Here is a 26,491-nt window from a genome sequence, read left to right as displayed (position 1 = left end):
TCAAGCTAAATGTTGGCCTCCTTTCTAGCTATCTAGCTTTGTTTTTAGCTTTCTATCAAGCTATTTAGATGGCTGTTTACTCTTTTAGCTATCTCCCTTCTAGTTTTTACCTATTTACCTTTTTAGCTTTGTAGCTAGCTATCTTCCTACCTTTTTAGCTATTTACCAAGCTATCTAGCTAGCTTTTTACATACTATCTAGCTGACATTTTACTCCTTTTGCTAGTTATCAAGCTAAATGTTGGCCTCCTTTCTAGCTATCTAGCTTTGTTTTTAGCTTTCTATTAAGCTATTTAGCTGTTTATTCTTTTAGCTAGCTCCCTTCTACTTTTTTACCCGTTTACCTTTTAGCAACCTATCAAGCTATATTGTTATTTCAGAAATGTATATCAAACTGGATGTCCTATGCGCTAATTGGAAACAAAAAGTAGTGCTGGAAAATGTGGGAGACCGCTGGTTTATCGAGTCACAAGGCAACAATTTGAAGCATTTGCAAGTACCGCAAATTCCAGACTAAAAGCCGCTACTTTTTTCCCAAAAGTTCAGCCCTGCGGCTTATTCAGTGAAGCGGCTAATTTGTGGAATTTTGTGCGCCAAGAAAGACTGCAATTTCTGAGTTTTAGCATTTATTTTATGAAAAGTGAAGATACGTTCCGATACTGAGGAAGATGCCGTTGATGGCGAAAGTAATGAGGTAAAAATTGAGGACGATTTACCGTGAAGTTCACATTTGCAGGACGCTTTTTTTTCACAGGTATGTTTGATACATTGCGAGCGTGATCCTACTAGCGTGTTGGTACCTTTCAAAGGCGCGGTTTGGGATGAAAGTTATATTATTATTATTAAAGCTTTGAAAACTCTCTCGGTGTACCGTCTTTCTTCGTAAATATGTGTAACCATGTATAATATGTATTTGCAACTGTATATTTTTGTAATGTATTTATTTTAGAGTTTTATTCTGTTATGTGATCTACGAACGAATCAAAAATAAGGGGCGGAGCAAACGCCGGCTGATGGGAAATGTGGTAAAACTGAATTACCGGTAGATCTGTCTGTTGTCGCAGCGGACAATAGTGGATATATATTTTTCCCACCCTTAACTTTGGAAATATACATTTTGTTTCCTTGGATTACTTTCAACGGGACCCCGACTTTACAAGTCTGCGTCATATCTTAATTACGGGTATCATTTAATAGTTGTGATGTCAACTGTGGTTCTGGATTTGTGGACTATCTATGAAGTTACAATTGTGGAACTTACAGCCTGACCCAGGTTAAGCTTGTGACTGTGTCGCAAGCTTAACTGCGGGCGCCCGCGGCTTATACATGGGTGCGGCTTGTGTTGGACCAAAGGTGTCAAATCACTCTAAATAATGGGTGCGGCTTATTATCAGGTGCGCTCCATAGTCCAGAATTTACGGTACTTCACCCACAATTCAGGTACTTTTCAAACACAATACTAAAACATTCAAGCATTTATAAATGATTTCATGCACCCGAACAGAACCCTTTATAAATTAACTCGTCAATCGATTATTTACTGATGACCCAGATACGCTACGCGTGCATGTTTGTTTATGTCAAAAGACGACACATATACATGCATGTGTTGTTTACCTCATCGAAGGAAGAGTGTGTAAACATGTCGTCGTGGGCGTGTCCTAAGCGTGGCGTGATGACAGAGATGGGCGGTGTGATGGGGGTGATGGCGGGCGACGGGCCGTCCGACAGCAGCACGTCCCTCTCGGGGCTGTCCAGCGACACTTCCTCTGTGGCTTCTGTGAACCACGCAATAGAATTAGAATCGTCGTTCAAAACAACTTAGTGAGCATTATTTACGGTCAGATTATTCATGACATTCCAGGAAAAACGTGATTTATTATTAAAAAAGAAAAATATGACAAATACAATCTCAGGATAATTATGCAAAACTACAGGGCAAATTGGCAAATTGTCAAAAACATAGCTACAACCAATGTTCCCTCTACGGGTCTGAGCGTTCACACAAAGTCGGTGAGCAACGCTTGAAACAACAGTGAGCAACCATAATCCCAAGTGTGGCAAGATAATTCATTATCAAACATGTCCAAAACTTGACATCAAGTTACATTTTGCTGAGTTTCCGGCAATGCAAAATGATTTTTCTCTTTTGAATGAATTGACTCATGTACCATTGCAAAGGTTGTATGACCTACAAACCATTCTTTCACAAGAGATCCATTTCTTTTTATTTCCTGATATATTTTGTCGCATAATATTAACATTTTTGGGGGCTTATTTAGTCGGTTGTAAGATACAGAACTGTACTTTATCGCATTTTTCAGTGGAAGTACAATGGCAACAAGATTCACTTGATATAATTGGAAATTATTTGAATGCAATACAAACTTTTTTTAATTCATTTAAAAAAAATCTCATTGTGTTTATTTTTTCCGAGCTGTTACTTTTTTCTTTTTGTTCTCTATTTACTTTTTTCCTACATTTCTTTCTTTTCTTTTTTTTCGGGCTTTTTTCTAAATTTTTCCTTCTTTTTTTCTATTCCTTTAGTTTCTTTTTTTCTCAGCTATTCACTACTTTTTCATTTTGGTATTTTTTTTCTTTTTTGTTCTATTCCCCCCTTCCTTTAAGTCATTTTGTGCATAATTTTACATAATATTTGGTCATGTTGGGATTAAAGAAGCAAAAACAACCCGAAGAGCCGTTTAGGACCCGAAAGAGCCGGTTCTTTTTAGTGAGCCGAGCTGAAAAAGCCGGTTCCCGACAAACTCTACTAACTTTACTCAACTTTGTTCTACTCCGGCTCAACTTCAAAATACCACATTTAGGACATAACGTCAGGGGAACCCGTGTATTTTTACCTTTATGCACTGTAACTTTGACTTGAGTTGCTTCTTAATTAGTAATTTTGAGCCCTCATTTTTGTGCGCTGGCTAGATTTTCTTGTGTGCTGAGAATGTGCGAGCGGTGCGCAATTGCGCACGCACGCAGCTTAAAGGGAACACTGGCTACAACATTTTATTTTATTTTGATATTTGATTAATTTGTGGATTTTTAGTATGCCTAATTAGATAACGTAAGACGTTTTTCAAGATTAAAATTAACAGGTAATTAATGCTCAGGTAATGGTATCCGGGATATACCAACAAAATAGAGACTCATATTGAGCTTCCTGTGGTGGCAGAAGCTCAGGATGTAAAGCACTCATTTTGGGAACAGCCTGGTTCATTGAATCCATTCATATCAGAACTCAAAGAAGTAATGTAATTTAAGTTTTTTTTTTTTTTTTTTTATCAGTGTAGGAAATTCTAGCATCCTTCAGAGAAAAAAAAATTCATAGTAGAGCACAAGCAACACTTAGAGGCAAATTCATTTACTGATTGCAGTAAAGATGAATGCGTTTCAATCCTAACAATTTTCAAAATTAAAGCTAGAAAAATACCTACATGTAAGACATTAAGAACTGGTCAACATTTACTGTCGACAAGCCGATATTTGGAGATACGTATTCTTATCCACGAGGCATTAAAAAAGTAATTGGGTAATAAAATATCTGACGATTATTTTGATAAATGATTGCCTGTAATGAATTAATTTGTTGTTGCACCAGTAGTTCACGACCTTTTTTAAAAAACTGTTAATTCAGCATGTAATGCCCCATTATCCAATCGGGTGCAGTTAAAAGGGGCAGCCAATGTTACAGGAAAGTATCAAATGATGGTTTAAAATGTACAGCAGTCCATTCCGTTCGATATGATTTTGCTGTAACAAATATTGTAAAAACAAAATTTTGTTATCTTTAAAATATGATTAATTTATTTTTCAATTTTAGGTAACTCACATGTGGGCAAAGACGTTGACGTGCATATAAAGCCAAGTAGTGACAATACCATTCAGACAACAGACAAATACAACGCCATCTATTGACTATGATTTACTAAATAAAACTTCAGTTTGGTTAGGAAAATAATTGAACTTAAAAGTCTAACCTCACTATCTCTATCACTGAGCAAGAACTTACCTGCAAACAGGTCTTCTGCGTCATCATCAAAGTCCTGCTTGGGTCCGTTGGACCTAGCACTGCTCTGCTCTACTTCCTGAGGAGGAACGGGGAAGAAGTCACACACAATAAAGAAGCTCAACCTGTTGGACGGTACACAAAGCTCTTAAGCAACGAGAAGAGTAACTGTCACTTTACAGTATTGACACAAGTGAGGCGCTGCCAAGTCTTTTTGCACACAAACACTTTATGATGTCACTTTTAAGGGCAACGCATCGTCCAATAACAGGAAAATGAAGACAAGTTCATAATAGTTATACTGTATCTCCTCCTCAGACCTCCGGGTGGCCTGGTAGTGTTATGTTACTACACTATATTGTGAATGTGCTTAATTGCTGTTGAGATTGTCATGATTGTTTTCTGTTATTAGTGTCAATAAATTTGTTCAAACCTCAAGAAGCCTGTCATTTTACTCGGATTTTGCATTAGGACTGTGAAATTAATGCAACGGATGGAATGTGATAACTGTGTAAGTGTTCCCTGCAAGAACTATGCATGTAATTTATACAGTGGAACCTCGGTTTTCGAACGCCTCTCAGTTCGAACAAATCGGTTCTCGACCGAAAATTTAGAGAAATTCTTGCTTCGCTTTTCGTTCAAAAAATCGGAGTTCGAACGCCGGTACGCTAGGGGCGATGCTGAGCGGCGTACGGGTGTAGATTGCCCCCACCCCTCGTGAAGAACTGTTGTCACGTGACCGCGCACTTCTTTTTGCTTTCGTTTTGAATATCGGTGAACGGAGTGTTTTAACCCCTAATTATGCCTCGGAAGAAGGGCGGTGCAAGCAACAAAGTTGCTACAGGTGAAAAAAGAAGAGTAGTGCGTACAACTACTGCATTTAAGAAAGAAATAATAGCAAAATATGAAGAAGATGTGCGAGTTTCCCTTCTTTCGAGAAATCCTATTAATACATCTTTTCTTTATCCTTTAACCGCTCACCACTTGTTGTGGAGACCCCGGTGCTAAATGACGTGTAAACAACCTGATTTTTTTATTTTTACACGTTCATGTTAGCGTGATCTTTCGTACGGAAGATTACGCTAACGCTAACGTACGATTAGCCTGGGTTAGCTTTATGTTTACGTTAAACATTCAAGGTAAACATTCAGGGTGTTGGAACAGATTAAAACGATTTACATTATTTTTAATGGCAAAAACGATTTTCGGTGATCGACCAAATCGGTTTTCGAACATGGTTCTGGAACGGATTATGGTCGAGAACCGAGGTTCCACTGTATGTGGTGACGACCAATCGAGAGGAGTTTGAGGTAAGGACAATACGGAGCCGTCTTGCTCCTGATTCAGCGCAACCACACAAAACAGGAAGCCAAAGCAGGAAAGAATTCCAAGTGCTTGCTGACTGGACAGAAAAGTTGAACAAAAGATTGAATTGTCAGTTCTATCAGCGTTTCACAACACGACAAAAATATGTAATGGAGTCTGTTGAGACTTCTTGTGATTAAGGGCTATACAAATGAAGATGACTTGACGGATCAGTTTTAATTCTGCTGGTCAATATATAAATATACACTGAATATCTCGGAAACTATTAAGGATAGAAACTCATATGGTATTTTCAGTAAGCTTGTAATCTCGAATTTTACATGGATTGTTCAAAGATGTTCAACGTGAACACCATTGGTCACACATCAAGCCGAGGTCAAATTCTTGCTAAGCGCGTCCCAGCATTGTATTTTCAATGTTTGCAACAGCTTCTGTAATTTGTGCCTTCAGTCTTCCACGTCTCTTGGAATAGAGGGTATAAAGACGAATTCCTTCACGAAATCCAGATGGTGTGATAAATGGGTGGCCAGGATATGATATTGTGGTCTCTCTGCCAAGACCATCTAATTCAACTGTCTGGTTGTGTTCAGAAACTGTAGAACCCCGAGTCTCTAGTGTGGCGGCACCCCGTCCTGTTGGAAAACGAAGTCACCAGAGTTTTACTCACTCTGCGAAATGCACATTAAACAAGAGTCTGTGATTCCGTTTTTGCGTATTCAACTTTCTGCATTTATATAGTCAATGAAGCGCTTTACAATGTGCTTCACACTAGTCAAGTCAAGTTTATTTGTATAGCCCTTAATCACAGGAAGTCTCAAAGGGCTGCACAGACCACAGATTATTGCAAACCACAGACTCTTATTACACTATCCCCTGATCTAAAACCTACATGAGGGCAAGGAAAAACTCGAAGACCTCAACATTGACACACACTCACATACCGATAGCAGCATCAGCCATGCAAGGCAACTACCTGCTTATCGGGGGCATTGGGGATTCAGTGTCTTGCTTAGGGACACTTCGACATATATCGCGGAGGAGCCGGGAATCGAACTTGAGACCTCTTGATCCCAAGACGAGCGCTTTACCTCCTGAGTTACTGCCGCCCAAGCACACAAACACCTGTCTCTGGTTGAGTGCACGCCATTAATGGGTCTGAAAATATTATTTTCAAAACCGATAGCCTTACAGAAACCTAAATGTAAATAGCTTTAAAATATCAGGACGTTTTATCTTACTACCATTCATAGTTAAGGAGATATGGGGACTTCAAATGTGCCCAAGACTTTGAGAACACCCTGTATGGTATATGTGATCAATTCAGTTAAAATTGATTGATTTGATGAAAAATATGTATTCATATTTTATTTCTTTAGTCGTTCATATAGCACAAATGTTGCTGCTACATACCACTGCACGTTTTCTATTGCATTGTTGTCGGGTTCGAGAGCGTTCTCTATTCGGGCCCAGGTGTTGTGGAATGCTCTGCCCTCTGTGATTCGATCTGTAACCTCACTGGGGTTTAAATCTAGGCTTAAAACACACTTAAAACTTCTATTCTATAGGTTATGAATGACCTATATTTCACGTTGACAATATCTGTATTATTTGCTATTGCAACATCCAATGCAGCCTGGTCACTCTGGAAGGTGGGTTACCTCATATGCGGTCCGTTCTCAAGGTTTCTTCATTTACTTCATGTTGAGGTTTTTGAGTTTTTCCTTGCCGTCATGTAGGTTTTAGATCAGGGGATAGTGTAATAACAGTCTGTAGTTTGCCATAATCTGTGGTCTGTGCAGCCCTTTGAGACTCTTTGTGATTAATGCACTTACAATTTAGGGCAGTCTACAAGCATACACGGTTTTACCGCCTGGGTTGTCGGGGCACCAATGAAGACGCAACCCTGGACAGCTTTCTCAACTGCTGAAGGTTCGCGGCCTGTTTTTGGGTCGTGGCAAAGATGGCACACCAGTCCATTGAAGTTGATGTTGTCACCCCAGTTCTTTTTCAGTTTTCCTCTCCTTATGCCCCCCTTAAGATGTGCTCTGGAGAATAATCTTGACCAGTCCAAATGATCTTGTGAAGTGACCATACTACTGCAGTTTTCGTCCATGCACGTGAGACAACAGCTCTTTGTAAGGTCCAATGTGCCCGTTTGTCGCATGGGCTTTGTAGAACTTTTTTGTAGCATCGCATCTCCATGGCCTGGATTTTCTTTTTTTTTTCAGTTTTGCTGTGAGAGTCCATGTCTCGCAAGCATAGAGGTAGAAGGAAGTAACTAGTCATGTCAAGCCACATTTATTTGTATCACTCTTCATCACAAGGAGTCTCAAAGGGCTGCACAGACCACACATTCTTGCAAACTACATACTATTATTACACCATCCCCTGATCTAAAACCTACATGAGGACAAGGGAAAACTCAAAAACTTCAACATGAGGAAAATGAAGAAACCTTGAAAGGGGACCACACGTGATGTAATCCCCCTTCCAGAATGACCAGGCTGCAACGGATGTTGCAATAACAAACGATACACAGATAATGTCAACATGAAAATTAGGTCATTCATAAGATATAGAATATAAGTGTGTTTTAAGCCTAGATTTAAACAGTTAGCACTTGCATGGGTCTGATTTTTGATTTCACGGCTATGTTCTTGTCCCTCCTGAAGGGTTTGAGTCTAGCAAGAACTGCTGTGGTGTTCTGGCCATGAATTCTGGTTTTGACCCTTCTTCTGATGTGACATTTAAAATTGGTGGTTGATGGCGATGTTTGTGGTAATGCAATGGTCATTCCTTTTGTTTTTTCTGTGCTTTTCGGGTTTTCAAACACTGCCATGTACAGGGTTGGATAGGGTTACTTTCACTTGATTACTATCAATTACTTTTGGATTACTCCAATACCAAATATGCTAATAAAAGACAAAAGAAACAAAATATGAATAAAATTACTAAATTTTGTGCAGGCTTGGGGAGAAACAGAACACATGGAACGGCAAAAATGATGTTGGCAAGCTGTTTGGATTTTTTTTAAATTTTGTTTCTGTCGCATTTTACAGGGATGTGATTTGACCAAAGTGAAATTATCTGAAAATTAGCGGGGGGGGGGGGTGATTGCTAGCTGGGGGGGGGGGGGGGGGGGGGGAACCAGGTAGGACCAGGGCAGTGCCCTGGTGGGGGGAAAAGTGGGGCGAAGCCCCCCCCCGGAGCTCATGGGTTTTTTTAAGTACTTTCAATGCACTCAGATGACAAAGAAATAGACAAGACAACAGCATAAATTTTCAATGTATATTGAACTATCCCATATAAAATTACAGTTTAAGTCAACTCAAAATCAGTCACATTAAAAAACATTTCCCCAACGCCACTATCTTAATTGTAAAGAAGATGGTTCCAGTGGCAAGGGAGACCCTAGACGACCGGCATCTTTCTACAACTGCAGGCGGCTAACGGGATCCAGGTCTGTAGGAAACCGCCTCAAAGCGTGCCGCCACCAGCTTTTGGGATCACTCTTAGTCTGGACTCTACCCTTCGACCTGTTCGGCTTGGGTAACCCTACCAGGAGTACGAGACTCCCGCCGACATAGCTCTGGGGGTCATGGAGACGCGCAAAGTGCCCCACCACGATAAGGTGGTGATCCGTCGGGACACAGCTAAATCCATTCACATGACCCAAACACTACTTCCTCCTAGACTTCATTGCTTTGGAATGGGTCTTTCTAGCCTGCTTCTGTGCAGCTTTGATGGTTCTTCTTGAGGCAGCCTTGCTCATTTGGGTGTCCTGTTTCACAGCAAGTTCTGTTCGTTTTGCAGACAACATAGCTGCTTCTGCATCCTTCTCCTCCCTGTACCTTTTGGAGGATGTCCTCAGATTTAGGCACAGTATGGACTGCACAGGATCCATCAGAATGTCTTTCCTTCCAAAATGGCTGACAGAGGTGGTATTTCTTGCTCTTAGGGCATATTTTACAGTCTGGATAGAACTGTATGTGGAAGAAAATCAATGGTAGAATATCATACAAGTACTTAATTTAAAAAATATAAATACTGACAATAGTTTTGATTACTATTAGGCTTAATAATATTTTTAAATTTCCTAAATCATATTTTAAATGTAATAATTTATTTCTTTAATAGCAGCGTATCCAAGTATTTGATAAATGAAAGTACAATAAGTATAGGCCCTACAGTAAAGTGTTGGTGTAATGTACACATGAAAATCTATTATTGTAATTGTTAAATATTTATGGCCATTTTTATTACGTTATAATATTTTCGAAAAAAATGGGAAAACTGTCAAATAAATTTGAAAAGTTTACCACCTACCTCAAAATTCACGACTCTATCAGCAACTGGTACAGGTTGTTGGGGTGGATCACGTCTCTTTATTACCGCTTCCGATTGTGATGTCAATAAGGGATGGAGGCCGTAAAGTTTTGGAGTTTTCGTTTGGGCACCGAAACTTCCAGCGATGGAATAATTTGTCGTTCTTGACTGGAGTTCTTTCACGTGTTTTTTGCTCTTTGCGTGACTTTCAAGAGCTTTGAAACCTCTCCCACCATAGTCGATGGTATCATGACACCAAATGCAAAGTGCTTTCCCGGCACGATCGATCTTCCGAATAAAGTCATTGAACAAATTCGTCACAGTCTTCTTTCCAACATTCGTAGATAATTCCTTCTCCAACCAGTCCCATCGAAACTTGTTTTTTACAATCTTATCAATTTCTTTAGCTCGCGGAGCATCTTTGCGTTCGATCACGGACATCTTTCTTTAAACACCCGGCAAAAACGTGTGAGAAATGAACAATGGCACACTCCTATAACAAGCGCGTTTATTGGTCAACACGAGACTTCAACCAATCGCAAGTACGTTTCATTTCAGTTACGGAAACACTCAAATGGCATGCTGTCGAGACGAAATCGTTTTTTTTTACCAATTAAAACACCGGAAATTTTAAAATTTTATTTTTGGAGATAAAAAAAGCGGAATTCCGCGAATTAGCGGAAAAATCACATCCCTGATTTTATGTTAGTTTTGCCAGAGATCAAAGAGATCAAAGCCAGGAGAGAAAGCTTACCACGTGTTGTGAGTCATCATTTTGTTCACATTTAGTTTCTTTTGTCTTTTATTAGCATATTTGGTATTGGAGTAATCCAAAAGTAATTGAAAGTATTCCAGTTAAAGTAACCCTACCCAACCCTGACCATGTAATTTTTCTTTTCTTTCATCTTTAAAGCGTTCATTTCATGCTTATCCATGAAAAGCTACGTCTAATCACGTTATCCATGACAAAGAAAATTATAATTCTAGTCAAGCTCCCCAAAAATGTTGCAGAGCGGGTGTAAAACGTAACAAATTCCATCGTTTGCAAAATGCTGACGTCTGTAGAAGTGATTTATTAGAATAACTTTGTGTAACGTGGTTTTCATGTTTCCCAAATGTCTTTGAACGCCACATCCCCACCTGCGTGACCGTCACCTGACAAAAAAGACTTCACAATGCGTTTTTAGTGTCAAAATAGAACGTCCTCAGCCTAATACAAGCACTATTTAAAAACAAGTCACATATTTTTGTTGACAGAGTCCAATCTATACGAGAGAAGGTATTTTAGGGATCCTCTACTAGCCTGCTGTTGACAAAACAACATAGCCCATCCCAGTTCCATCTTCATTCATCTCACCTCGCCAGGGCCGCCCGCCAAGTCCGGGAACAGGTCCTCGGCATCTTCCACCTCCTGAAAGTCGCTATAATTCGGCAGAGGGTCCCCGACAGTGGCCGCCATTGGTTGAATATACCGTTTGTGGTTGAAAATTGTAAACAGAGTACTCACAATGAAAGCTAACGGCTACAACAGCCTGGAGCTAACCTCCGCCGTGGAGTCGCTGACAAGCGAGAGGGGCGGGGTTAAGGAGTCCAATTGGTTGGCTAGTTTGGTCATGTGACCGGAAATGACTTTGCAAACAGGAAGCGACAACTACAAGACCGGGATTTCGTTTTCGAGCCGTCCAGTTTATGCCAAAATATACGTAACTTTATATATCTAATTCCTCCTAACCCGAGTGACAAAAATTAAACTCTTTTTCGGGTTTTGCGCTGTTAAAAAGTTGCTAACATGGAAGCAGTTGAGAAGCTGGTGTCGTTTGAGGACAAGACTACGGAAGGTAACATGCACAAACTTCTGAAAGGTATCTACAGTTAGTACGGGTGCTTGAAATCCTTGAAAATGCTTGAATTTTGATGTAAGGATTGAAAAGGTCTGATAGTTTGGAAAAACCGGACGTAGATTAACCAGAGTGACCACAACTAGATGAATATTACAATTTCACAACAGTTCATGGATCCCTTAACCAGGACACCAATAAGGAATTGAACCTTCAACTTCTTGATCCCATGACAAACAAGTGCTTTACTACAAAAATCCAACTGCTGTAATATTGCTAAAAAAATAAGTAAATAATAAAAAATACAATTTTAGTACTACTGGACAGGGTTCGGTGGATCCCTTAACCACTATGACCATAAGGGTACCATTTCCTGTGGTGTGTCTTGGGCAAGAACAGCCTGGTGGCGCCTTTCCCTCATTGACATGAACGTTCCAACTTTGTAGTGTTTACTGTTTCATTATGAAACAAAGTGAACAATTTTTAAGAGAACAGACATAAATAAAGAGGAAAACAAAAAAGGGTAAAATAAATGAAGTAAAAAGAAAAATTATAATAATGACATGTTTAACTCAACCCAAGGGGCAAATTTTTGAGCATATATAATTTTTTAACATTGGCATTGTTTATCATATTCCAAAATGTAACCCCTGTAAGGTTTTAACATTTACTAAACTGAAACCTGACTCCGAAGACACTTCACGTGTCTTGTCTGATTGGTCCGCGCCGTGTCGATGCAAATTTCCCAATAGTCCTTTGAAGCTTGGGAGAAAGGTGATAGGTCAGCGCCCTACCCTCCAGGCGAAGTGATAAGTCATTGTTATCTGACAGAAACCAAAGACACATTCCAAAGCAAATGTGGTTTACGACACCCTTCTGAAGAGTTGCACTCAAGGCTGTGGTCAAACTTAGGACAAGTATTCTTGAGTATAAGTGGAATAAAACGGCATATAAAATAGTATATAACTTCACCCCCCAAAACAAATATGTTGACATTTTTAAAAGTGGGTATGTTTACATTTTAGATTATTTCTTTTTGTTTTGTTTTGTGCATCGTCTCGGTCCAAAACTTCAATCCATGTAATTTAGATGACCCGATTGGCAGTTGGAATCAGGCTGCAGGTAACCTTTGTGCAGCTGCAGGTACAGCAAAGGCCCTCGTCTAACAGTCAAGCTCATCTTTAAATTATTTTTCTATCAATAAAACCTTTTTGTACTATATCTGTAACCAACACCCCCTTCCAGTGGCTCCTATGTCACAGATCGCCCTCAATTTGTACATGATGATGTGAAAAGAATAATTTCTCAAACTGTAAATTACTGTATATGTTGTAATTCAATAATGTGGTAATAATAATAAATAATAATTTGTTTATATAATTGATTAAAGAAGCGTGAAAAGTTATTTTGGGGACAGGTTTCTTACAAGCCTTTGGCTTCAACCTACCATCCCCATTTTTTTAGGTGATTTGTTTATTATGTTCGTTTTGTTGCAATATGACTGAAAAGGTAAACGAAATACAAATACACCTTAAGTCCTTATGACCCTTCTTCAGGAACCACAGGTGGGCCCCAAGGCTCTGTCCTGGGGCCCCTCCTTTCCGTGACCTACCACCCCTCTAGGCCATATTGTCTGTAAATATCGCGGATGACATCCAACTCTACCTTTCCTGGAAACCCAACTCCACATAGTACTTATTTTTCTACAGTGAGAATCGATGAGAGAATTGATAAGGAGGGATAGATAAGGAATCTGAATCGCTAAAACCTTATCAATACACAGCCCTATACGCACAGTGCCTGTTTTAGGCACGTTTATAACCAACAAGTACATTTATGCAGTCGATAAAATGTAGTACAGTGGGACTTCGCGGTTCGACGTTCGCGGATTCAGAGCTTCGCGGTCTGTAATGGTAATTTTTATTTTTATTTTTTTTTAAGGAGCGTCGCTACTTTTTGCGGGAATCCCCCTCGGCCGACGACCCTAGCACGGCGCTCCGTTCTCGTTTCCCGGTGTTGTGCCCAAATCCGACTCCCGTACAGAATCCTCCCCCCCTCGCGTGAACGCGCATTCTGCTGCGCTTCCGACAAAAGCGATCGTATTCTATATAATACGCTTATTGTAACCATAAAGCGAGCTAATTAAAATAATTGGGCGATCGTAATCTACAAAATGCATTTGTTAACGCGGATGAAAAAGTCACCAACGTCACGTCTCCCGCTCGGGCCGCCATGGCTCTACATGGCGCTACACGGCCCTCGATGGGGGGGAAAGGGGTAGGGGGGACCTGTGGGGGTTAGGGGGGCGGTGAAGCGGAAGCCGCGTGGACCCAGCAGTGGCAGCCTTGGGCTACCAGTACACTCAGTACGGCCAGAGTAAGTCGAGAGCCTTCCTGGCTTAGCTTTTTTTGAAGGTGCTACTTCGCGGATTTTCACTTATCGCGGGTGGTTTTGGTCCCCATTAACCGCGATAACCGAGGTCTTACTGTACTAACTTTAAAGTCTGTAATTGATATACATTGAAATCACAGAACAATCCTTTTGAATAATGTTAGAGGTCAACTAAATTACCTAATTGCATCTTTACAGTAAATCTGCCCATCTGACTTTAAGACTCAACTCTTGAGGGCCGCATGATTTTCAAAACTAAAATTCTAAACCACCTTTCTCAACAGAGCTCATCAACCATGAAAAGTCCATTCAGACAGATGCGACTGCGCCGTGTACAACGGATATTGGTGTGAGCACGGAAGCGGACTGGGAGCAACAGTTGAAGACGGCGTTGGAGGCTAGCCAGGGGATAATAGAGGAGCACGAAAACCAGATAGCGCAATGGCAACGCGAGGATGCCGAGCGACAATCAAAGATCGCGCAAATGCAGAAGAAAAAGGCCGACACGACCCGGCAGCATCAGGTCAGAGGCTTAATGCTACGTATCGAAGCGGTCTCAATTAGCTACATGCTTACTCCATGTAGACATTGACCGCGTAGGTTGAATGCTACTCTGAGCTAAATTTGAGTGTGAAAAGAAATGCTGGATTCTAATTATGTGTGATACAGTATAAACTAACAGCCTAACGATAAATGGTGTATATGTAAGACAAAGGCTAAGTGCTAGGGTGTGTGAAATCATTGATAATGCTTGAATATTAAAGTTGTGTTTTCAAAGTTTGAAAAGGGCTCGCATTTTGGGTGCAGAAATGTTTGAAATTGTTGCCGTGTTTCTTGGAAGTCTGACCACGACATTAGATGTGATAAAATGAAACAAGTCTGCTTAAAAATGACACCAACAAGCCTGCTCTGGTGGTTTTACTTTGCCATTGATTTTTTTTCCTCGTGATCAACGGCAGGTGGCATTTGTTTGTATTTGCTGTTCTCATGTTAAGTGTCATTGCCCCCTACAAGTGCCCAAGAAGTGCGAGATGCCGGGAGGCTGCCAACTAGAAAATGGAAAATACAAACGAAGGCTAAAACATGGAACAAATCCACACACAGCATTGTGCAAATTATGCAAAAAGCAGACATCCAACTTTTCAGAATAGAAGAGTTTGAGCTGTTTGCTAAATGCTACACCTAAACAGAGAACTATGAAATGAATAAATGTGTATTTCTGCAAGGATTACGAATCAATTATGGACATTTGTTATGGGCCATGTAAAAAATGAAGGTAGCGTTTCGCAGTGGTAAATTGTAATTGGAGAACTTCCTGCAACTGAAAATTTCAGCTACATATTACACTTTTTGTCGACATCTATATCAGGAGAGATTTGTTTAAAAAAACAAATATATTAGCGATTTACTCAAGATCCTAAAATCAATTCTTGATAAATGCACATGCACGATCGCAGATATAATTGTGTGATTCAGATCGGATTTTTTCCTTAAATGGTACTGGAAAAATTGGAAAATTGGCCGAGAAAATCCTCAAAAAGTGCTTCAATTTGGCCATGAAAAAAGTGTATGAAGCATGTATAAGCTTAACTCAATGAGTCATAAAATGTAGAAGCTGGAAATAAGTGTTTTGTTGCAGGTTTTGTTGGAGAAGTTGGGCTCGCTGCGAGTGAAGCTGCAGCTGAACAAGCCCAAAAAAGCATGCAAGGCCTTATTGTCCAAGAAGGAGGAAGCAGTTTCTGAGAAAAACCGTGCAGAGGAGCTCAGAGATAAGTATGTACTCCGTTTATAAGCTGCTTGTTTCCGAATGCGAAATAATAACACCGGTTTCGTAGGGGTGCTTGAAATCCCTGAAAATGATTGAATTTGAATGTGTTTTCACGGATTGAAAAGTGCATGAATTTTGGGTGACGTACTTGTAAATGCTTGAAATAGTTGCCGTGTTTCTCTACAAGTTGGCTTGAAAATGACGTCAACACTGCTCTTTGGTGGCTTCGCTTTGCTATTGCATCCCTGATTAACGGTTTCGGAGCAGACCTTATTGCCTTGGCCCAAAACTTAAAAACAAGATGCAGTTGACCTTAAATAACAGTTGTGCAGTTAAAAAATTACTAAATCATATTTTGGACACTTATTCTGATAAGTCTTGCACTGACCAATTAAAAAGAAGGGGCGTAACAGACGCGGGGGATGACGGGAAGTGGGGACCGGTAAAAGTGAGTTTTTGTGGACACGGCAGACAATAGTGGATATATATTTTTCCCACCCGTACCTTTGGAAATATACACTTTTTTCCCTTGGATTACTTTTAACGGGACCTGGACTCTGCAGGTCTGCATCAAATGTTAAGTACCGGTATCATTTCCCGTTCATTTTGCCGACTGTGGTTTTTAAACTGTGTACTTTATGTTCAGTTAAAATCGCGGTACTCAAATTAGGGTTTGGGTTAAATTTGTGATAATGTTACATGTTTTAATGTGGGCGCATGCGGCTTATATACAGGTGCGGCTTGTGTAAGTACAAAAGCGGTTATCCTCTTAAAATGTGGTGGGTGCGGCTTATAATCAGGTGCACTCTATAGTCCGGAATTTACGGTAATTTAACCCCTGCGGATCACTTCATCCGTTCACAGACTGTCCGAGGAGCTGCAGCAAAGTGAGAGTAAGCTATCCGAGCTAAAGAGCGAGGAACAAAAGGAACAAGAGCGCTCAAACATCGAGCTGAATGACCTGACGGAGGTTCTGGAGAGGGTTAAGCAGGAGGCCAAAGACGCTGAGGATCTGGCCTTGCGGGACCAGGTCGACGCCGTGGAGGCGCAAAGAGACGTCGCCATGGAACGCATCCAGGCCTGGCTCAAAGAGGTAGAACTCACGTGGAGGATGCGGAAGATCCGGAATAAACAAAACACGGCTAAATGCGTTCCAGGTGTCCGATTATGTGTCGTCACTGCGGCCGGGCGATCATCAGGAGAGGAGCGGCTGGGCAAGCAAGGAGGCGGCGGTACGGAACAGTATGGGGGCGCTGCAGAAGAGGTTCCAGGAGGTCCTGGTGCAGCTGCAGTTAGGAGGGGAGTTGGAGACACTGCCACGCGTCAATGTGCCCGCACTTCCGTACATACCCATGGTAACATACACTTGTCATTTAGAGAGGACCGATCCTGCCATATGTAGAAAAACCGGTCGGAGATACAGACAGGGTTTTCGTGGATCCTTGAATATTCTTAAAAGGCATTGAATTCAATATTCTAAAAATAAGGCCTTGATTGGCATTAAAAAGTCTGAAATCCAAATTTGTCTCTTGTCTCTTTCACTCTCTGTCTCTCTTTTTCTCTTTCTCTCTCTGCGTCTTTTTAACTTCTTTTGCTCTAACTTCCTTTTTTTCTTTTCTCTCTTTTCTCTTTCTCTCTTCCTACCCTTTGCGCTTTCCTTTCTGTTTTCGCTTCTTCTGTCTTTCTATTTCTCTTTAGATTTCTTTCTTCCTCTCCCTTTCTTTTCCCCCTCTCTCACGACTTTTCTTTTGTTTCTCACGCTCTCTCCCTCTCTTTCTTTTCCTTACTTTTGTCCCACCCTCTCTCCTTTTCCCTCCCTCTTTCTTATTTCTTTTATCTCTCTTTTTCTTTCTCTTTAATCTCGTAGTCCGGCCCCCGACAAAATGTTGTTATCGTGTGGCCCCCTGAGTTTGACACCCCTGCCTTAAGCTGTAAGAACCCTGTACAGAGAAGCAGATCCAGCCTAAAGGGTGTGGATATCAAGGAACAACAACGTTTTAAAAATCCAGTTATTTCTGCATTTGGCAGGTTTGGTTCTCTGTAGTAAATATCCGGTTGAAGCCAATCTGTTTTTGATTATTTGTCTTCTTCCAGGCCGAAGTGAAGTTCAGGCAGATAATGGCAGAAATCAACCCTCGGCCGCCCCCGCAGCAAGCACCCATGTTCCACCTGACTCAGCCCCCGCGCCCCCACCCACGTTTTTATGCCCCACCCCTAAAAAACCCACAGTACCACCCGCCGCCCCAGGTTAGATCAACCCCGCCCTTCAGCCACTCCACCGCGGCGCTGCCACCAACGGCCACATCTACCAACCCTCTGGACAAAGTCCTCGATAAGCTGGGCGCGCGTTTCCCACAATGCACCAGGGAACAGCTGAAAGGCTTGCTGCAGGAAGTGAAACGCAGCCGCGGGACCCTCTCGGGCATGATGGTCGAGCGGTTGGCCGACGAAGTGGGCCTGCTGCTGGCAGGGGCCAACGGGCCACCGACCGTCCCAGCCGCCCGGCAGCCCAAATTTTGCCTGATGTGCCAGAAGACCGTGGACTCGGAGAGCCGCTACCAGTTCCCTTGCACCCACAACATCCACAAGGACTGCATCCGGCTTTGGATCCAGTCCAGCGGGAGCAAATCCTGCCCGTTCTGTCTGAGCAGGTGAGCGTGCTAACCAATGTTCCCTGTCATTTTCCACGGGTCTGACCGTTTTTCCCAGTTTTTTTCTATTTTTTATTAAATTCCTTTAGAAAAAAAACTCATTGTGTGTATTTATTCCTAGCTGTTACTTTTTTCTTTTTTGTTCTCTATTTACTTTTTTGCGACATTTCTTTTTTTTTTTTCTGGCTTTTTCAAAATTTGTCCTTCTCTTTTTCTCTTCCTTTTGTTTCTTTTTTTCTCAGCTTTTTCACTACTTTTTCATTTTGGTATTTTTTTCTTTTTTGTTCTATTCCTCCATTCCTTTAAGTCATTTTGTGCACAATTTTACGTAATATTTGGTCGTGTATGGATTAAAGAAGCAAAAACAACCCGAAGAGCCGTTTAGGACCCGAAAGTGAGCCGAGCCGAAGAAGCCGGTTCTCGACAAACTCTACCGACTTTACTTTTCAACTTCGTTCGACATTGACTTCAAAATCCCACATTTAGGACACAACGTCAGAGGAACCCATGTATTTTTACCTTCATGCACTGTAACTTTGACTTAAGTCTCTTCTGAATTAGTAATTTTGAGCCCTCATTTTTGTGCGCTGGCCAGATTTTCTTGTGCACTGAGAGGGAACACTGGTGCTAACGCTAATTAGCTTTGCATCCAAATATTGCAGTGCAGACTTTCTAATATTGAAGATTTATTTGGGTAGGGGGAATAAATCTTATTTTGAACCATTGATGTTTTATGATGACCTCATAACAAAGATAACATGAGTGCAGAGGTGGGCAAACTACGGCCCGCGGGCCACACGCACGCAGGCTGGCTTTTTCATCCCGCCAAACGAAAATGGTCAAAATACAATGAATATATTTATCATAGTAAATCAAGTCCTACTCATAAAAAGTATTTTTTTTTGGGTGCCATCTTTATCCCTTTTCTGTGCTACAACGAAAACCCTACTAGAGAAATACTACAAAAATCCTACTACAAAGCGAAAAATCTGATTTAGTGCTCAAAAATTATTTAGCTTTTATTCTAAAAAGAAAACATTCAAGAAATATGTCCAAAAGATAATACTATATTAATACAGAAAAAAATACTGAAATATAACAACAGAAACACAGCAAAAATACAACTACAATAAGATTACAAAAATACTAAAGACATACTACAAAAATATTACTATGGAAATGCTACAGAAATGCTTCAAAAATAATACTGTGAAAATACTACAAAAAACGTCTACGGAATCACTAAACCATACCACTAACAGTTATACTATAATACAAAAATACTACTACTAGTCAGAAATACTAAAAAAAAATTACGATAGAAATACTACAGAAATGAGAAAAATATGACAATAAAAATACTACTGCAGAAATACTACAAAAATACCTTTGCAGTTATACTATAATACAAAAGTACAATTACAGAAATATTATAACAGATAAACTACAAAAATACTACAGATTAAGTACTAAATTTTACTATGAGAATACTTCAAAAATACTGTGGACATACTGTACTTCAAAAAATATCTACGGAATCACTACAAAAATACCACTAACAGTTATGCTGCAATACCAAAATCTTATGAGAAATTTTACAACAGAAATACTACAAAAATACTACAAAAATTTACGATAGAAATACTACAGAAATAAGAAAAATACGACAATAAAAATACTACTGCAGAAATACTACAAAAATACCTCTGCAGTTATACTCTAATACAAAAATACTACAGAATTATTACGACAGAAATACTAAAAAATACAATGACAGTAATATTACAAAAATACTACAGATATACAGTACTGCTAAATTTTACTATGGAAATACTACAGAAACACTTAAAAAACACTTCTATAAAGATACCGTACTTAAGAATACCCCAAAATACAACTACAGTAATACTACAAAATGAGATATGAAATTGTGTGTTTCAAAAAACAATTTTAAGTGACTTATTTATTTAAAAACAAATATAAAGAAATATACTATGTAGATCTCTGCATGTATATATATATATATATATATAAATGAAGAAAAACTAGCATTAGCGTATGCCGGTGTTTTTCAACAAATATGCTGCAGAAAATTGCAATTTTCAATTCGTTCTAGGGGTAGTTTGTAACCTGGAACATTTGTAAGTAGAGACACTTTTTGAATGTAAATGTGTTAATCTGTTCCAAGCACTGCAAAAGTAAATCTTTTTAAAATAAATCATAAATTGGCATTAGAACATGAAACAAATACATATTTAAATTAGATTACCCCACAATAAACATAAAATGAGAGGCGCATAATGTATAAAGATAAAGGAAATGATAAAAATATTCATTTCCTTATAATGGGCCTCTTTGTTTACTGGTCCTCAGCAGTTTTTTTTGCCTTGTGCATCTTGAAAAACTGATCCAACGACGTCTGCTTTTACTGGGTTTTGACGTTATCCTAATGAGCCAGACCTGTCGACACTTTTTCTATATGATTGCTTTCCACAAATTCTGAGACTTCATGGAATTTTACCCGAATGTCTTTAAATTGGGCTAATGGAATGATGGCTGGGTCCTCCTCCTGGTCCTCTCTGAACTCTTCCTGCGGTGTGTATTTTCATTCCTTTCTATTATTCCTCGCTTTGTTTCGATGGCCAGTAAAAGTTTCTTCCTCCTCTTTTCTCCTTGTCCATTTTTTTGCATGTCTGTCATGGGGTTCATAGTGAATGACAGCTCTTTGTAGCGGTACCATACAGTAGACTGTTTACAGAGAGGGAAGGGGACACGAAGAGCATGCTGGGATATACTAATTGTCTGTTCATGGGCTAGTAGTACAGGGTAATATATATATTTGTAAAAAATTGAAAACAAATTCAATTCATTTCCACTAGTTTATTTATTTAAAGGGAAAGTATCTAAACAAAAAATTGCACACAAACATTAATTTAGATGATTGATTCCATGATTTTAAAGTCATGACATTTTTATTTTATTATTATTTATGAAAATGCGTACAATAAAATTGGATGTCATGTCTCAAGCAGTTAAAGCTTCTTTAAACGTCCGCAAAGTCACCCAAGTGTTATATATTCAATTTTGTATTTTATCCAATGTGTAATAATTGACCACCAGAGGGCACTGTTGGCTAATGCGAAAGAAAAGCAGATGCCAGACAAACATGACGTTGACAATTTTTTTTTTTTAACTGAATAAATATTTTTTTGTACCACAGAGGCACTAAATATTACATCGAGCATTTGTGCTTAGGGCACCCAAACACCTAGCAACGACCCTGCCTGCGGCTTATGCAACGATGCGGCTTATTGATGCATGTTTTCTAATGGCCGCCTGAGCAGTAAAAGTAAGAGTGAGGTACAGTTATTAACAAAACTGTGTACCGTCCTTCTTTGTAAACCTGTTTCAATGTGGGCACGTGCGGCTTATAGTCAGGTGCGGCTTATGTGTGTACAAAATCATTTTTCCTTTCAAAATGTGCTGTACGCAGCTTATAATCAGGTGCGCCTTATAGTCATATTTTTACAGTACATTTGCTAAAACACACTTCTACTCTATAGCATATGAATAACCTATTTTTTATGTTGATAACGTGTATTATTTGCCCTCATGTAGGTTTTAGATCAGGGGATGGTGTCATCATAGTCGTTTGCAATAGTCTTTGATCTATGCAGCCCTTTGAGACTCTTTGTGATTAAGGGCGTCACAAATAAACAGGGTTGGGTAGGGTTACTTTAACTGGATTACTTTCAATTACTTTTGGATTACTCCAATACCAAATATGCTAATAAAAGACTAAATAAACCAAATATGAATACAATTACTAAATTTTGTGCAGGCTTGGAGAGTAACGGAATACACGGAACGGCAAAAATGATGTCGGCAAGCTGTTTGGATTTATTTTCATTTTGTTTCTGTCGCATTTTATTTTAGTTTTGCCGGAGATCAAAGCCAGGAGAGAAAGCTTACCACGTGTTGTGAGTCATCATTTTATTCATATTTAGTTTCTTTGGTCTTTTATGAGCATATTTGCTATTGGAGTCATCCAAAAGTCATTGAAACAAGTCAAGTCAACTTTTGTGGGATCTGCTCCATTAGCCAAAACGGGTGGTTACAGACCACTCCAAGCAGCCGAATCCAATCTTCTATCGGAACCTTGATTGATGCTGTACACGTTTCAACAAACTACGGCTTGTGAGCATAATGTGTAAAACTGGAGTGTCATGCCCAATTTCGTTGTCACAATATGTTAACCCATTTTGTAACAATGACAATAAAGGTATATTCTATTCTATTCTATAAATATCTATTTTTTAAAAATGTAACCCCGGGAATCTTCCCCGAACGGGATAGCGCCTCTGACTTTCGCCGGTCGACGTAGCGTATCTTAGCGTAGCTTTAGCGGCGTCCTACGGGAGCGGCGGACAAACACGCTAACAAGGTGTTCTCACGCTCGCCGTCAACCGCAATCGACCGCGTGACGCGACACCCCGCGGACCCCCGAAACAGCCGCGGAGAGGACGCCCCCTACTGGTATCCTCTTGCCTCGCGTTAACGACTTTTTTCTGAAAGGTTGTTTTGATTAGCATCCATCATGGCTGAGGTTACATCAATTAACGCCGTCCCCGCCCCTGCCCGGCTCGTCCGGCTGGGTTCCCCCCCCCTTCCCCTTCCCTCCTGGCATTAAAGTCCTGTCATCCCGGCTGGGCCCCCCAGCGCAGAGCTGTCAATTAAATGTGATTGACTGGCTAACGGAAGCACATAAATACGGAAAAAAAACCAAGAGACGGGAAAATCTATATATACACCCCCCCTCCCGTCTGCCCCCCACCCCTTTCCTTAACCCGCCTGTCAAACGAAGTCCCGCCTCCTCACCCAACACGCAACCAATTAGCTGCATTTCGGCCTCCGACCTCCGGATGCTAACTGCTGTCTGATAAGCAAATTGCAGTTTAGCACCTGAATGAATACCGGTTAGCGCTTAGCATAGCCAGGGTTTGGTAGGGTTACTTTAACTGGATTACTTTCAATTACTTTTGGATGACTCCAATACCAAATATTCATTTTGTTTCTGTGGCATTTTATGTTAGTTTTTGCCAGAGATCAAAGCCAGGAGAGAAAGCTTACCACCTGTTGTGAGTCATAATATTTAGTTTATTTTGTCTTTTATTAGCATATTCGATATTGGAGTAATCCAAAAGTAATTGAAAGTAATCCAGTTAAAGTAACCCTACCCAACCCTGAGCGTAGCTTGCTGACCTTCTTAATGCAGTGGTTCTGAACTGGTCTGACTTGAGGATCCACCAGGAGTGTTAGCAGACGGGTGGCATGAGTGGGCAATGCCCACCAGAAGAAAAATGGATGTAGTGGTCAGGGCAGTCTGAAAAATGAAAAAAAAAGAGACAAACAATAGAAGAAGAAAAGAGAGAAAAGAAGAAAAAACTATTCAAACAAGAAAAAAAGCAAAGGCTAGGGTAGAAAGAAACAAAACAATAAAAGAAAAAGTAAAAAAGCAAAAAAATAAGAAAAGGGGGGAAAAAGCAATACAATAGAAAAAGCGAGAGGGAAAAAATGAACAAAAGAAGAATAAAAACACATGAAAGGAAAAAAAACGATAAAAGAAAATAGAGCAAAAAAAGAAGTAAAACGCTGGGGGAAAAAGAAACAAAATTATAAAAGAAAAAAGAAGAGAAAAGTGAAGAAAACAAGCCAAAAAATAAGAATTTCAGCCTAAAGCAAAAAAGAAAAAGAATTATAAAGCGAGGAGAAAAGAACTAAAAGAATATAAAAGGAAAATGGAGAACAAAATAAGAAAAAAAGCTGTGAAATAAAGAAACTAAACAATAAAAGAAAAACTTATAAAAGCTGGGACAGAAATCAAAACGAGGGAAAAGAAATAGAAAAAGCTAGAGGGAAAAAAGAAGAAACAGAAGAATAAAACACATAAAAGGAAAAAAAAAAATCATAAAGCAATAAAAAAAAGTAGAAGTAAAAAATGCCAGCGAAAAAAGAAAGAAAAAGAAGAAAACAGGCAAGAGAAAAAATAGAAATAGAGGAAAAGGCAAGGAAAAATATTTATAAAGGTAGTCAAAAAGACACAAAAAAGAAAAAGAAAAGAAAAGACAATGGAGAACAAAATAACAAAAATGCCGGTGAAAACAGAAACAAAAAAACAAAAGGAAAAAAGAATTAGAAAAGCAGGTAAAATAAGAAAAAGGGGGGAAAGCAAGAAAATAGAAAACTAGGAAAAGAAACAAGAATTAAAAAAACATGAGGAAAAAAGAAGAAACAATAATAATTAAATGAAAAAAGGAAAAAGCTAGGGGGAAAAAAACAATAAAAGAAAAAAGGAAAATTGAGAAAAAGGAAGAAAAAGGAAGAAACAAAAGAAGAAAAACAGAGTAAAAAATAAAAATGGAGAACGAAATAGTCAAAAAGTAGTCAAAAAAAGGAAAAATTGAACTTTGGGGTAAACGCAAAGCGTTACATTTGGCCTAAGAGTAACATTGCACACACTCTGAAAACACCATCCCCACTGTAAAACATGGTGGTGGCAGCATCATGCTCTGGGGTTGTTTTTCTTCCGCAGGGACTGGGAAGACGGTGGATTGGAAGATGGATAGAGCAAATACAGGGCAATTCTGGCAAAAAATGGGGCGGAGGTCCACCTTCCAACTGGACATTGACCCTAAACTTAAAGAAATATCCACATTGGAACGGTTTAAAACTAATAATACAAAAGTTTTAAAATGGCCAAGCTAAAATCCAGACTTCAATACCATTGCGAATTTGTGGAAAGATCTGAAAAATGCCATGCACAAACGAACCATAAGGAACTTGAGCTGTTTTGTAAAGAAGAATGGACAAAACTTCTCAAAACATTCCCAAAAAGACTTGGCTTTGATTGCAGGAGGAGTTTGTACGACGTAGTAACTCGAAGGGGGGGGGCAATACTTTTGCAACCCCTACGTTTCAATTCGAAAATAGATTTAGTTTCTTTTCCCGATTGTGTTCTTATATTTTAAGTTATTTTTTTAGAAGTTTGAAATCTGAAATACGGCGATTTGACAAAAAGTACTTGGGGGCCAATACTTTCGCAAGGCACCGTACGCCCTGCCCTGGATCACGAAGTGAAAACTGAACCCCGAGACTTTTTTCTCCGACGCGTGTTGCGAGTGAAAAATGTTTTCTCTGTCCACAAATCTTTGAAAAGTCCACTGAGACGTTTGCTAAGCCGCGAGTTTGCCAGATGGATGCTACGGTCGGGTCGAGCGCTAGCGCTCGTTTAAAAGGCGTCAAAAAGGTCCACTTAGCAGACTGGATTGATGAGGTCCGCCTGGCAAATTGGCCTGTGATGCCGCCCCTCGGCCGCTCCCCTCCCGCCGGGGCCCTAATGCGTGCGGGCTTAATGGTGCCCTCTATCACGCCGGAATATGATACGTGACAATTAGCCAAACGAGCGACAAAAACGAGAAGCTAGTTTTCCACCATCGACACCTGCGGGAGGGCGGGCGACACGAAGGGGCGGATGAGGAGCGCACGAGTCAAAGTGATAAATTCACCGTCATCGATTGGACAGCACCTGGGAGACCGTGTGTCCGGTTAAAGGCGACGTGCTAACAGGATCTCGGAATTGGCAGCCGCTCGAAAAAGGCTAAATGCTAACCGAAACGAAGGCTTGGAGTAGAATGGCTCGAGACCCAAACCCAAAACCCAAAGAGTAACACCGAGTCAGCAAGACCAAAAATGCTGAGTCGGAGACGTGAACCTATTTTGGCATTTCCTTAGAGCATCATCCGCGTCGAAATGCGAAACCCAAAACAGACCCAAACCCAAAACCCAAAGAGTAACACCGAGTCAGTAAGACCAAAAATGCTGAGTCAGAGATGTGAACCTATTTTGGCATTTCCTTAGAGCATAATCTGCATCGAGATGCGAAACCCAAAACAGACCCAAACCCAAAACCCAAAGAGTAACACCGAGTCAGCAAGACCAAAAATGCTGAGTCGGAGATGTGAACCTATTTTGGCATTTCCTTAGAGCATCATCTGCGTCGAGATGCGAAACCCAAAACAGACCCAAACCCAAAACCCAAAGAGTAACTTCGAGTCAGCAAGACCAAAAATGCTGAGTCGGAGATGTGAACCTATTTTGGCATATCCTTAGAGCATCAT

General features: G+C 40.1%; 2 protein-coding genes across 4 annotated transcripts in view; one reads left to right on the top strand and one right to left on the bottom strand.

Moving 5' to 3' along the window:
- The window catches only part of snx2 (sorting nexin 2), a 32,773-nt gene extending 21,528 nt beyond the window's left edge, over positions 1–11,245 (bottom strand). The window contains exons 1-3 of the mRNA XM_088336661.1: positions 11,024–11,245; positions 4,018–4,093; positions 1,617–1,777 (exon numbers count right to left, since the gene is read on the bottom strand). Of these exons, the coding sequence (XP_088192787.1) occupies positions 1,617–1,777; positions 4,018–4,093; positions 11,024–11,125 (339 nt within the window). The 5' untranslated portion in view covers positions 11,126–11,245. The remainder of the gene's footprint in view (positions 1–1,616; positions 1,778–4,017; positions 4,094–11,023) is intronic.
- The window catches only part of rnf214 (ring finger protein 214), a 25,856-nt gene continuing 10,265 nt past the window's right edge, over positions 10,901–26,491 (top strand). The window contains exons 1-6 of one of the 3 annotated variants that reach the window (XR_015850556.1): positions 10,901–11,528; positions 14,180–14,418; positions 15,535–15,668; positions 16,528–16,756; positions 16,821–17,018; positions 17,758–18,314. Coding sequence is in view for 2 of the 3 variants with exons in the window: in XM_088336662.1 (XP_088192788.1) it covers positions 11,456–11,528; positions 14,180–14,418; positions 15,535–15,668; positions 16,528–16,756; positions 16,821–17,018; positions 17,758–18,318 (1,434 nt within the window). In the remaining variant the exon portion in view is untranslated. Of the gene's footprint in view, positions 11,529–14,179; positions 14,419–15,534; positions 15,669–16,527; positions 16,757–16,820; positions 17,019–17,757; positions 18,796–26,491 lie in introns of those variants that run through there. The other 2 variants (XM_088336662.1, XM_088336663.1) reach the window with 2 other exon arrangements.

Source organism: Urocampus carinirostris, chromosome 5 (assembly GCF_059441175.1).
Source record: "Urocampus carinirostris isolate Australia breed hairy pipefish chromosome 5, RoL_Ucar_1.0, whole genome shotgun sequence".
In the NCBI taxonomy this organism is placed as follows: Eukaryota; Metazoa; Chordata; class Actinopteri; order Syngnathiformes; family Syngnathidae; genus Urocampus; species Urocampus carinirostris.
Note: the sequence above shows the minus strand (reverse complement) of the source record. Positions and strands in the feature narration are given on the sequence as shown.